Source organism: Sminthopsis crassicaudata, chromosome 5 (assembly GCF_048593235.1).
Source record: "Sminthopsis crassicaudata isolate SCR6 chromosome 5, ASM4859323v1, whole genome shotgun sequence".
NCBI lineage: Eukaryota > Metazoa > Chordata > Mammalia > Dasyuromorphia > Dasyuridae > Sminthopsis > Sminthopsis crassicaudata.
Window position 1 is genome coordinate 195371884 of NC_133621.1, and position 13982 is coordinate 195385865.

Sequence of the window (13982 nt, forward strand, 5' to 3'; positions counted from 1 at the left end):
CTAAAAACTAATGGTCTTTGTTGGATCTCAGGTAATCAATCTTTAATTTAGGACTTACTGAGGGTGGGAGGGATAAAAGGGGACATGCTTCATTGAGCATCTTTTATGTGTTTACTTTTTTTGATCCTCATGACCCTGGGAAGGCAGGTACTATTATTGTCATCATCCCCATTTTATAGTTGAGGAAGCTGAGGCAACTTACGGCACATAGTAGATGTCTAAGGCTAGATTTGCACTTGGGTCTTCTGATTCCAGGCCCTGCTCTCTGTCCTTGGGCCACGTCAGCTCCCACTGTTTAATTGTCACCTAGGCCTGAGCTCTGCTCCTGTGTCACCAGCTGAATGTTTGACATTTTGAACTTGATGTCTGTTATTCCTCTCTAACTCGGCATGTCCAAAACACAACTTGTTCTCTTTCTGCAACAACTTGTGCCTCCTCCAGACTTCCCTCTGCCTCCCTGGCAGCCCTGGAGACTCTTCACTTCTTCCCTCTCACTTCATTTAACTAATCCGTTTCTCGACAATGTAATTTCTATCTCTAGGGAGTCTTTCTTGTATTTCCCCCAGCTACGACCTAAGTTCGCATCCTCGAAGTCTCTTGCCTGAGCAATTGAAATAACCTTGTAGTTGGTTGTCGGGGACCTGCCTCGGATTCCTTCTCTTCTAACACTTTGTTCACTTATTTACCAAAGTCAGTTTCCTAACGTGCAGAGCTGGCCATGTCATACACCAAGTGTCCCGTTACCTCCAGTGCCCTGCTCATTGGCAGAGAGTAAGTGCTTTGGAACCATCCTGCATCTAGGCCAGGTGCTTCTTTTCTCTTTTCTGTACTCATGTGAATTCCTGACTGTCATACTCAAGGCCTGGTTGGGAATTTCACTTTTCTATGAATGCCTCAGCCTTGAACCAGGTCCTTCTTTCACAGCCATTTTCTCTGTTCACTCCTAGCTCTGCCAGGCTCACTCTCAGCTGTCCCAATACATGGAGCGATACAGGTGAGCTTCTTCCTGAGATATAAATGGAGATTATACGAAGACTTGGGCTTCTCCTAAGTCTTAGCTTCCATAAGCTGAAAGACTTTTAGGTATATTTTCTCTCATACATCTTTGGAGCAGAACCTTTACTGAGTTAATAAGTGGAATGAGTCCCGTCACAGACTTATAGTTCATCTCATTATTAATCTACTGATTAAGGTCTTAAATAATGGGGGTCAGCTCTTTCTGTGGGATTGTCCATTTGTAGAAGCTTCAGACAAAAGGAATTTACTGAGGAACTAGAGAAGTAGGACTGGGAATATGGGTGCATTATTTTAAGGGTACTTGATGTTCATTGGCTTTTTTATAGGAAACTTCTGAAGGCTAAGAACCTGATGTACATCAAACAAATTTTATATTTGCTGGAGAGATTTGTGACTGTTTTGGGTGGTAAGAGACATTCTAGCCTCATCTAATTTACTAACTTTCTAAAGCAGCTAATCCTTTTTTTTTTTTTTTTTTTTTTTTTTTAATCTATCATGACATGTTCCCTCATCATATAGGCCACATCATGCTTGAGATAAGCATTTTAGACTCCTGGGCTCTGTTGACTTTATAATTGATTGATTATGTGGTCACAGGGTTTGTTCTTTAGTTCTTCTTGTCCCTCTGTAAAATAAGATTATCCCCTTTATCTCTCTGCCTTAAAGGAATGTTGTATAATGAAGAAAAAAAAAACTAACAATCTGTGTGTTCCTATAGGGAACAAGGCTTACTGGGCTGTGTGTGTGTATGCATGCACATATACATGTTTTTGCATGAACACACGTGCATTGGTTCACTTTACTGTCACAGAGCATTTGGGTGAATTGGAGCAATGGAGAGTAGCAGTCTCATTATGTCTTGGCTTGATTTTTCACCCTCTCCTCCCCCTCAGGAAATGTGAAACAGAATCCCAACACTCAGAAACTCTCTCAAACAGGTAAGAATGTGACTAGCTGAACTGGGTATAAAGAGGATTTTAAAACTTGGAAGCTGAGATCTGCAGAACTTGGAAATACTAGGAATCTTCATTTTCTTTGTTCTTAGGGACTGAGCTGAAGACCATCAATGACTTCCTGTTTCAGAGTCAGATTGACAATATCAATCTATTCAAGGTAGAGTTTATGTATAAGCCAGGTGTGTCCATCTATAGGATTTCTGTGATCTTTTGACACTCTATTCAGTCATTCATGAAACTTTGATCAGTTTTCACTTATGTGCAAAAAAATCATTATCCTAAATTCTCCGGAAGAGATTTTGTATTGAAATAGTTTATGGTCTAGATAAGAAGACATAATAAATATGTTAAAAATGGATGAAGAACACTTAAAAGTAGCATGTCAGCAAATGCAAAATATATAAGCAAGAATGCCCAAAGTATCTAAAATTGTTATTATAGGTGGCTGTGGTGTATCCCATGGAATAAAATAGGAAGGCATCTTCTGTATTTGAAGGTTCCATTGAAACAAAATGGTTAGTGTGAGCCAAGTCTTAGCCCATTGCTGAAATGGATCAGAATGCTGATAAAGGATCATCCGGAGGTGTTGTCTACTATACCTTTTCTTGTCTTAACCCTAGTGAACCCACTTTTTCCTGGTTTCCATACTGCCTCAGATTTCTTCCTATTCAGGTTCCTTATTTGCAGTTTTCTCGTGGACATTTCCACTTAGTTAGCTTGTTGGTGCTTCAAATGCAATATTTCTAAATCAAATTTATATTTATTCCCAAATCATTTATTCCTCCTTGTTTCCCTGTTTTTGCTAAAGATAGCACCTTTTTTTATATTCACCCAGGCTGAAAACCTCAGAGCCATCTCTGTCTTCTCACTCTCTTGACGTCCAGTGAGCTCTTAAGAGCCATCCGTTATAGAGGGAATTCCCATGAATTAGACTAGATGGTTTTTGAGGTCTTTTCTAATGTGGAAATATCATGATTCTATACTTCTTGTACAATGTCTTGAAATTTTTTCTTGGCAAAGGAATTCCATATCAAACTTACCATCCCAGTACAGGCTTTTTTTTTTTTTTTTAAATTACAAAGACCAAATTTATTTCATTGTAAACTTAATATTTAAAATAAACTGCACTTAATTCAGAATTGACCTGAATAAAGAGTATTTTTTTAAAATAATGATTTCCAAGAGCAGCATATCTAACTCTTCCTATTTGAATCATTTATATCTTAAATTATATATGAAGAAAGTAAAAAACAAAAGTACCCATCTATACTATTGCCACCTTATGAATGGAATCTTGAAGTCCCATTATTTCCATTTACCTGAGAAAATCTGATTGTGTTTACTGTGTAGCAAATGATCTGATTATTTTCTAACCTGAACTTTGTAAGTTCCTGGCCTTGGTTTGGGGTCAGGGTGACATAGCTGCAGGTTCCAGATTCTGTGACTCACCTTTGTTAATGTGCTGGAAAACTTCCATGAGCCATGCCCTTGAGCCCACATGCCTTTGGGGGTGAACCTCTTCCCTAGTACTTATAGAGTTCTGGCTGTCTATATAAAGTAATCCCAGTTTCTTGAAAGCAGTAGTCTGAAGAAATCTTAGATTCTAGCATTGAAGAATTTTAAAGAAGAACAAGAATAAAAGGTGTCAACTAGACAGTTTTAATATCCTTTAAGAATTTTCCTCTAGTAGATTTGGTAAACTCTGTGATGAGTTGGAGAACACGTAGATAAGATACAAGTTGAGCAGGCCAGGAATTGGATGTAAACAATATCCAATTCTATGAGATCAAAGATCTTGTCTGGTTATTTGTCTTTTTCTACTTTATCCATATTATCTGCAATTTGTCTTGACTAGAAATTTTTAGCCTGTATTCTAATTCTTCTACATACTTCTGTAAGATACATCCTCCTAAAATATACTTCCTTTGATCAAAAGCCTTGAATAGCTTCCGGTTTCTATCATTAAAGTTCAAACTCTGTATTTTGGTGTGTGGGATCTATCACAATTTGATTTTGTTCCTTTCCAGCCTTATCCTTTGCTAACTTCATTCTGTATGTTTTCCTTAAACTTAGCTCCTTACCCTGTGTTTTTATCATATCTACATCTTTCCAGAAGCAGTTCCTTCTATTTTCAGTGTCCTGGATTTCATTGGTAGTTATAATTTTCCAACACATCCTATAAGACCCAGTTCTAAAGTTTTTTCCTTCGAAGCACTCTTTCCTGAGCTCTCCAGGTGGAAATGACTTATGAATTCCTTGGAACTCCTTATATAGTACTTTGTATTATTTGTGGCACTTAATGTCCTCTCTTATGTGAGTTACTGCTGTATTTGTGTCCCTTACATTATATCTAAGGTGCCTTGCAGTGGTAGGTATAGAATATTTATTGAAGTAAATTATGATAGTCAATAGGAAGAAAATTGAGGATAGAAAAGGTGAGAGTTCATTTCTAAAAAGCAAAGAAACAAGAGTATTCTACATGTATAAATCCAACTAACAGGCATATTAAGTCCTAGGATTGTGATGTTGACACTTTCATTAAAGCTTGGTATGTATGGAACCCTTGGTACCTACCCCTCTGTAGAGATGTTCCTGAAGAGAAGAAGTATGCTGTTTGGCTTGGGAGATTTAGTGTGAGAAGGTGAATTGACTAATCAATTTGATGATTACATTGGTGTTTTCTTTTTTACTTTTTCAATCATTGGCTGTTTCCCTTCTGGGTTGAACCTTCACTGAAGTAAGCAGAAGATAATCTGTTTTATCATTTGTCATCTAACTCTGGGAACATTTTGACATAAAAAGTTGAATTTCCTGGCTAAAATAAGACTTTAGATTCCTTGTTTCTGCAGGTACAGCGGTATTTTGAAAAGAGCATGGTCAGCAGAAAGGTAAATATTCTGTCTTCAGACATCTTCCAATTTAGATGGACTTTACAGGACAGATTTGGGATGTAAGGAAATGGTGTTCACTTCCCTGACTAATTAGTATCTTGTTGGTCCTTTGGAAATATAAATTGAAACTGTTTCCATTCAGAAGGTTTTATAGATAGTCTTCCATCTACCCACCCATCCTTCCTTTTTAAATAAAGCAACCACCTGTAAAGTTGTTATACTTGGAGTCCTAAGACTGGTTCTGTCACTTCCTAGTGATACAGTCTCATGCAGTTTATTTATTGACCTTTCCCGAGCCTCTGCTTCTTGATTTGTAAAATGGGCATCTTATTTGCATTTTGCCCCAATACAGCTGTTTGGGTTCGCTACGGAATATGGTGGCATCTCTCTCCTTCCACCTTCTAAAGAACAATCCAAGTTGACTGGTTTCCAGCACTTCTTGCAGAGCCTTAAGCCTGGGCCTGGAGGTGAGTTAGGTAAGGGGGAGAAGAAGACAGCCTCCAGGTCCTAGGGCAGAAGGGATATCTGACAGCTTCAGGTAAATTTTTCCTTCTCCACTGTGGGCTCATCCTTTCTGTGTTGCAGCAGCTCCTTCATCTGCTCCTGGAGAGGGTGAGGGCAGCCCACCACAGCTGGGCTCTCCATTGATGCAGATTGAAGGCTTCCTTGCAGCCCTCACCACCGCCAACGAGGACGGCAGGGTGATTGTGAGCAGACAAGGTGAGCCCGTGCGTGGAGCTCTGTAGTGAGTGCCTCTGTGCGGAGCTGGCACCATATTCACGGTCAGGAGCCACCTGGGCCAGGGAACTGCAGGGGAGCATCAGAGCTCTCCCAGGGGTACATGGAGGGAGCTGCTCCCTCCTCAGACAGCTGAGGAAAGGGAGTGTAGGGCAGTTGTCTCACCAGGGTCACAGAGGCTGGATCAGGAGCCAGGCGGCGGTGATTGCCATGCCTCTTAGCCCTTATAGTGGGACAGCATCTGCGGTGCTCCTGTCCAGCTTTGTTGCTCACGGAGGAGTGGGCCTCTGTAGGCTGAGCTCCTCGTGTTCTCAGACGCTGTCTGCCATCTCCTTCCTCTAGGCAGCCTCAGTCAGAGCAGCCTCCGGTTTCTCCTCCTGAATCCCTCTGTGCACTTTGCCCAGGTGGTAAAGGAATGTCGGGCCATGATCATCGCTGGGGGCACCATGCAGCCAGTAAGGCCTGGGGGGAACTCTCGCTCACTCCCCTGGCACTCCTGTGCCTGGGAAAGGGTGGTCAGAGCCAGACTGATGTGGCGCCCCTGCCCTTCATCACGCCCCTTGGCTTGTTAGCACCTGCCTGCGGTGTGTGCCTCAGTAGCCTGTGGACCCTGGCTTTGTGCCTGAGAAATCCCTTGTTTGTTTTTGTGCATTACCTGCACGCTGCCCTTCTCTCCTCACCATGTTCAGTTTCTTTTCCCCAGTAAAGTCAGAGGAGTTAGGTTCAACTTTTGGGTCTTCTTTTTACTAGCACAGTATCTTGGGGCATATTGCTCTTTGCATCTCTTTCCTAATATTCAAAATGCTAGGGTTGGACTAGATGATCTTTCGATTCTCCCCAGGTTCCCCTCTCCCACCTCCACGCACATTTCTACTCTCCTTCCATGACCAATCCATGCAGTCCAGCCTCATTGTTCTTTCTCCTGTCCCCATTGTCTGCCATTGGTCAGTGGCTTTTTGTTTCTTGGTTTTTATTTAGGTGGCTGATTTTCGGGAACAGTTGCTAGAATGTGCTGGAGTTGGAACAGAGCGAGTGGTTGAGTTTTCCTGTGGTAAATAAGTGTTCATGTCCAGGATGGGGCATACTGAAAGGCATTTACCCATTGACCTTGTCTTTACATTTTGATATGGTACAGTTTGAGGGCTCTAATTCAGGGTCCTTTATCATATTTTACTTCCCAGATCTAGCTATGATAGAATTTAAAAATTTTGACCTTACCCTAACTGCATTAAGCACAAGTGATTTTTTCCTTGGCTTGCTCCCAGTTATGCTAAGGCCCATGCTTCCATCTTTCTCTTTTCCATCCATTTTTTCTTAGTTCATATATTTGAATGTTCCCCTAGAAGAGAAGGGCCTATCCTTTCATGTTGCTATTTCAAAATGCCTTTGGAAGAACAAGGATAATTTTTTATATAAGTTCTGCCTCTAGCTATAGTTTTGGTCTTCATTTCAGTCTTTATTTCTGGTTTTTCATCAGGCCATGTAATCCCACCAGACAACATTCTACCCATTGTCCTTTGCAGTGGGCCCTCTAATCAGCAGTTGGAATTCATCTATCAGAAGAGAGAGCTGCCTCAGATGGTCAGTACTGGTCTGCTTGTTGTAGGAGAAAAATTATTGTGAAGTGGGGAGAGTGGAAACTATTTTGATCCAAGAAAGGGAGAGGATGAAGGGAATAAATATTCATATATTACTAATTTATATACCCAGTCACTGCGCTAAGTGATTTTTGCAAATGTTATTTAATTTGATTCTCAAAACAATCCTATAAGACAGTTGCTGTTTTTATCCCCATTCTGCAGTTGAAGAAACTGAGGCAAATAGAAGTTTAAGTGGCACTAGTGCTAAGACCATATTTGAACTCAGGATTTCCTGTTTCCAGACCCAGCCCTGTCTCCACTATGCCACATAGCCTCAAGAAGGAACACAGTTTAGAATTTTATTTATCTTTTAGGGGCAGGCATTGAGTCTTTCTATTGTTCAAGTAGACTGATGATGTGCACCAAATGCAGAAGGAATGGGAGGAGACCTTTTCCTCTCTCTTTCTTTTAAAGAAATCCAAAATTCTAAAACCCAAATAAGTTTGGGGTTTTTTTAATGAGGAAAGTGATAAAGCTGTCTTCAAACCCTGCTCTTTCTGCCTCCTTTGACACATTAAAATTGAGAGGTATCTAATACTCTATCTAATATCTGGTTTGATGATTGCTGGAAGATCCAAAGCAAATAAAGGTGGAGTAGGAGAAGACTCAACAGCATATTTCTTTTTTTTTTTTTTTTAAATTTTTTATTATATATATATTTTTATAATATTATCCCTTGTATTCATTTTTCCAAATTACCCCCCCCTCCCTCTATTCCCTCCCCCCGATGACAGGCAATCCCGTACATTTTACATGTGTTACAATATAGTCTAGGTACAATACATGTGTGCGAATATCATTTTCTTGTTGCACAATAAACATTAGAATCCGAAGGTATATGCAACCTTGGCAGACAGATATTAGTTCTAACAATTTTCATTCCCCTCCCAGTGTTTCTTCTCTGGGTGTAGCTACCTCTGTCCATCATTGATCAACTGGAAGTGAGTTGGATCTTCTTTATGTTGAAGATTTCCACTTCCATCAGAATACATCCTCATACAGTATTGTTGTTGAAGTGTACAGTGATCTTCTGGTTCTGCTCATTTCACTCAGCATCAGTTGATTTAAGTCTCTCCAGGCCTCTCTATATTCCTCCCGTTGGTCATTTCTTACCGAGCAATAATATTCCATAACCTTCATATACCACAATTTACCCAACCATTCTCCAACTGATGGACATCCATTCATCTTCCAGTTTCTAGCTACAACAAAAAGAGCTGCCACAAACATTTTGGCACATACAGGTCCCTTTCAGCTCTTTAGTATTTCTTTGGGATATAATCCCAGTAGTAGCGCTGCTGGGTCAAAGGGTATGCACAGTTTGATAGCTTTTTGGGCATAATTCCAGATTGCTCTCCAGAATGGCTGGATTCTTTCGCAACTCCACCAGCAATGTATTAGTGTCCCAGTTTCCCCACATCCCCTCCAACATTCATCATTATTTGTTCCTGTCATCTTAGCCAATCTGACAGGTGTGTAATGATATCTCAGAGTGGTCTTAATTTTCATTTCTCTGATCAGTAGTGATTTGGAACACTCTTTCATGTGAGTGGATATAGTTTCAATTTCTTCCTCTGAGAATTGTCTGTTCATATCCTTTGATCATTTATCAATTGGAGAATGGTTTGGTTTCTTATAAATTAGGGTCAGTTCTCTATATATTTTGGAAATGAGACCTTTGTCGGAACCTTTGTTTTTAAAAATATTTTCCCAATTTGTTACTTCCCTTCTAATCTTGTTTGCATTAGTATTATTTGTACAGAAACTTTTTAGTTTGATGTAATCAAAATCTTCTATTTTGTGATCAATAATGATCTCTAGTTCTCCTCTGGTCATAAATTCCTTCCTCCTCCACAAGTCTGAGAGGTAGATTATCCTCTGTTCCTCTAATCTATTTATGATCTCCCTCTTTATGCCTAAATCATGGACCCATTTTGATCTTATCTTGGTATATGGTGTTAAGTGTGGATCCATATCTAATTTCTGCCATACTAATTTCCAGTTTTCCCAACAGTTTTTACCGAATAATGAATTTTTATCCCTAATGTAGGTATCTTTGGGTTTGTCAAAGATTAGGTTGCTGTACCCTTTTTTGTCCTTTGTATCTAATCTGTTCCACTGATCTACCGGTCTATTTCTTATCCAATACCAAATGGTTTTGGTGACTGCTGCTATATAATATAGCTTTAGATCAGGTACACTTAGACCACCTTCCTCTGACTTTTTTTTCATTAGTTCCCTTGCAATTCTCGACCTTTTATTCTTCCATATGAATTTTGTTGTTATTTTTTCTAGGTCATTGAAGTAGTTTCTTGGGAGTCTGATTGGTATAGCACTAAATAAATAGATTAGTTTGGGGAGTATTGTCATCTTTATTATATTCGCTCGGCCTATCCAAGAGCACTGAATGTCTTTCCAATTATTTAAATCTGATTTTATTTTTGTGGCAAGTGTTTTGTAATTTTTCTCGTATAATTCCTGACTTTTCTTTGGTAGATGGATTCCCAAATACTTTATACTCTCAACATTTGTTTGGAATGGAATTTCTCTTTGTATCTCTTGCTGTTGCATTTTGTTAGTGATATATAAAAATGCCGAGGATTTATGTGGATTTATTTTGTATCCTGCCACTTTGCTGAAATTTTGAATTATTTCTAGTAGCTTTTTGGCAGAGTCTTTGGGGTTCTCTAAGTATACCATCATGTCATCTGCAAAAAGTGACAGTTTAATTTCCTCATTTCCTACTCTAATTCCTTGAATCTCTTTCTCGGCTCTTATTGCCGAGGCTAGCGTTTCTATCAACAGCATATTTCAAACATGTTGTGTCTTGGTCAGTATTTTTAAAGTTATTTAACCATTTACTAAAAAGCACCATTTAGGAGCATGTGCTTCTTGGCACCAGGATGGTTCTTCCACATTTTCCCTCACTGACTCCCAGATGTCTTTAGATGTAATTAATGGTTTTGGTCTATTAGTTGAGAGTCCTGGCTTGGACAGTGCCTCATGCAGCCGTGGGCTATTGAAGGGAACTTGCTTTTCTCTTCAGATGGATGAAGTTGGCCGCATCCTCTGCAATCTCTGCAATGTGGTTCCTGGGGGCCTGGTCTGCTTTTTTTCCTCCTATGACTACCTGCACAAAGTACAAGCACACTGGAAGCAAAGTGGGCTGCTGACTCGTCTGGCTGTAAAGAAGAAGGTGAGCCTGTCTGTCCCCAGAGCTAAAGCAAAATCTCCACCCAGGACATGACCTTCCCCAGGGATGCTTCCAAATACCAGACCTCTGTTTCCAATCTTGAATTAGTATTCCGTTCCATTCCCTAAGACTACTTTCTTTTTAGCTCCTCAGCCGTTCTATTCACTTTCTTGTCATTCTGGTCTGTAATTTCCCTGGAAGCAGCTATGTAGTCCAAAAGATCATTGACCCATGAGGGTGAATAACACCAATAAAGTGTTATTTAGAATATAGGCCTAGGATTCCTATGATCTTTCAGATCTTCTTGATGTCATTTATAATATATTATATTATATTATATTATATTATATTATATTATATTATATTATATTATATTATATTATATTATATTATATTATATTTATTATATTATATTTATTATATTATATTATTTTATATTATATTATTTTATATTATAATTTGTTCCAGATATTTCAGGAACCTAACCGAGCAAATCAGGTGGAACAGGTGCTGACCAAGTACTCTAAGTGCATTAAGGTAAGAAGTGCAGTTGCAAAACTGTAGGGCAAAGTAATGTGGATGTATAAGTGCCCCATAATAGTTCATTATGGGTAACATTCAAGTCCCTTTCACACAGGGACTCTGTGCCTGTGTCCCATGATGCCTGGAACATAGTAATCATTTAATACATTCTTTTTTGATTGTTTTATTGAAATAATATCTAATTAAGCAGCTTCTTGATCTGGAATGCTTTTTTTCAGCGATGCAGCCAAGTGAAAGGTGTGATGACTGGGGCCCTTCTCCTTTCAGTGGTTGGAGGGAAGATGAGTGAAGGGATCAACTTCTCTGATGACTTAGGGCGGTAAGCGTGAGCTTTGGTTCCCCTCTTCCTTCTCCCCTGCCCTCCCAGAGCTGAGAACCCAGGTGCATGGTCCGGTGATTGTGGCTGGCAACAAAATCTTTAAGCCCAGTGACACTGACTCCCTTTTACCTAAAATTGTCCACAGGTGCTGGATAGGTCTAAGATAGTGAGCTTGGATAAGACAGTATGAAGGATGCAAACTGGCCTAGGTGTGGCTGTCTGCATTCAGTCCCCAGGAGACCAGGGTAGGTGGCTAAGTATAACTTAGCAGGAGGCACTGTCAGGGAAGAATGTTAGTTGGATCCTTCCTCATTTAAGGTTTTAAGAACCAGGCAGAGAGCTTCCTTCACATAGCCTAGCACGTGGGACAGGGGGACTTTGATTCAGGAGGTTCCTATTCTCACTCTCCCTCTGACATTTACTTGTTTTCTGGTCCTGTGCGAGTCACTTAACCTCGCCAGGCTGCTTTCCCCATCTGTAAATAGGGAAATGTAAAGTGTATGTAATATGCAAATGTAAGGTGTATGGTGTACATTGCTTGGCAAACTTTAAAGTGCTTGGTCTAATTCCTCGGAAGGTGTGTGGTTATGGTAGGCATGCCCTACCCCAACATTAAATCCCTGGAGCTGCAGGAGAAGATGGCATACCTGGACCAGACTCTCGTGAGTGCCTTTTGTCATTGTCAGGAATTCTTTCCCCAAGTTCAAGTCCTTCCCAAATTCATCGTGTTTGGGGCTGGATGGGGTTGTGGGATTATGAGATTGTGCTGAATGTCAAGAGGTGGGCTGTTCATAATTGTCTCCAGAACTAGTGAAGTTCTGTAAACCTGGGCAAGATTATCTTGAAATGAAAAGGGGGTCTTAACCACCATCTCTATGCTTTACAGCCAGCCATGACCCCTGTGGTGTCACCTTGAAGCTCTAATTGTCACGGGGTCACACGGGGATCTTGAGCTGTTTTGTAGTCTTAGTTTATGGGAATGTCATTTGTCTTAGGGATACTGAAGCAAATGGTATCTATAGCCTGCTATGGTTCCTTGTTTAAAACTAGTACTGATAACTTCTTCTTCATTTCCCCAGCCCAATAACCCAGGGAAATCCTTGATGGAAAACCTGTGTATGAAAGCTGTCAATCAATCCATAGGTGAGCCCCACTTGCATCCTGGGTAGTTAGCAGGGGTAGTAAAGGAAACAAGGGTGGGAGGAATTCAGCCTTACTTATATGAGGGTGGTGGTTTGGAATGATAAAGACTGATGAGTCTGCAAAGTTTTTGAATTTTCTCTGCTCTGAGCCCTGGCTTCTGCCCAACCCAGGACGAGCCATCCGGCATCGGCAGGACTTTGCCAGCATCCTGCTCCTAGACCAACGTTATTCCCGCCCATCCATTCTGGCCAAGTTGCCTGGCTGGATCCGAGACCAAGTGGAAGTCAAAAGTGCATTTGGCCCAGCCTTTGCTACATTGCGAAAGGTAAGTCTTGGCTCTTCCCATTCTCCAGCCTATTCCCTTTCTTCTCTCCCTATAATCCTTGACTAGAACAAAGGATTCTGAAAGACTTTTGGTATGTTTTTCCAGTTTCACCGGGAGAAATCTGATCCTTCCTGATAGATGAGCATCGCTCCCTGCTCCACGCCTAAGCCTCCTACATTTGTTCGTTCATCTACAGGAGTTGTGACTGTGACAAAACACAGATGGATAAGGGTGGGATCTAGCCCCTGTTCTTCTTGGCCTGTCCTCTGGTGTGAAGGCTTACAGGACCGTTTCATGTTAGTGGAAAAAACTGGACAGCAAGACTTGCAGGACCTACCTCCTTAAAGGTAGAAGTTAGAAGAGAAGCTTGGATTGGGAGCAAAAGACAGAGTTGAAGTTAGTGGGGTAGTGTTGTAGGTTTTGTTTTGCAGCTCTAGACTGGCTCTCAAATGGCTGAGAAGTTAATGGCATGAGAAAGATGTGAGCTCAATTTCATTTGAGTAAAAGTAGAAAAGTTTGTTATTTGGAGGAAACATTGGAAAAGGGATTTTTTTTTTTTTTTTTTTTGCAGTTGGTTTTACTGGGTAGTTCTTGCCTCCCTTCCTGCTGCTTTGTTGTGAAACACCGTCCAGACCGAAGATGAAGCTGTCACTAGATAGTCATAATGGTGAACCCACACACAAATTTCTCCTGAAGCACATCTTTGTGTAATATATTTTTTGAGGATTTATGAAGAGATTTAGCTCCAGCCTCCTGCCATCTACCCACCACCTCCCTTTTGAGTCCATTTAGTCTTTTTCTCTCACAAAAATCTTAGCCTGTACATTCACTACGTTTGCTCCCCAGACATCACCTCACTTCCCTGCCTCCTGAAAAGGGGCCAGGGTTTAAAGGTGCATAGTTTCATATAGTTGGCTTGGTTCCAGTTCCCCTTTCAAAGCCAGTGGCAATCACAATTGCCTCCTTTCATTGAAAATAGCCTTTATATATTAAGGGTTATTGGGCTCCCAGTATGGCTATTTTAAACAACACTACGTCCACTCCTATGTCTTTGTTGTGTGGATATCTCAAGCTTCCCTTTACTACTTATCCATGCCCCAAAGAAAAGGACCTCATCTTCTCCAAGAATGGTGAAAGGTGGGGCTTACTTTTCCTGTCGTGGATTAACATTGTTACAGTGCCTTAATTAAAAAGCACATTTGGTTCATGCTTCTGTG

At 40.5% G+C, this 13982-nt stretch overlaps 1 protein-coding gene across 5 annotated transcripts in view; it reads left to right on the forward strand.

Moving 5' to 3' along the window:
* DDX11 (DEAD/H-box helicase 11) overlaps nt 1-13972 on the forward strand; it is a 36234-nt gene extending 22262 nt beyond the window's left edge. For 2 of the 5 annotated variants that reach the window (XM_074269302.1, XM_074269300.1), the window contains exons 11-27: nt 948-994; nt 1344-1423; nt 1911-1955; nt 2063-2130; nt 4823-4861; nt 5217-5340; nt 5450-5584; nt 5945-6057; nt 6581-6653; nt 7080-7183; nt 10289-10438; nt 10904-10972; nt 11197-11297; nt 11875-11959; nt 12377-12440; nt 12611-12765; nt 12871-13972. In XM_074269302.1, the coding sequence (XP_074125403.1) occupies nt 948-994; nt 1344-1423; nt 1911-1955; nt 2063-2130; nt 4823-4861; nt 5217-5340; nt 5450-5584; nt 5945-6057; nt 6581-6653; nt 7080-7183; nt 10289-10438; nt 10904-10972; nt 11197-11297; nt 11875-11959; nt 12377-12440; nt 12611-12765; nt 12871-12900 (1482 nt within the window). In that variant the 3' untranslated portion in view covers nt 12901-13972. The remainder of the gene's footprint in view (nt 1-947; nt 995-1343; nt 1424-1910; nt 1956-2062; nt 2131-4822; nt 4862-5216; nt 5341-5449; nt 5585-5944; nt 6058-6580; nt 6654-7079; nt 7184-10288; nt 10439-10903; nt 10973-11196; nt 11298-11874; nt 11960-12376; nt 12441-12610; nt 12766-12870) is intronic. The other 3 variants (XM_074269303.1, XM_074269304.1, XM_074269301.1) reach the window with 3 other exon arrangements.
* The last annotated feature ends 10 nt before the right edge of the window (nt 13973-13982 follow it).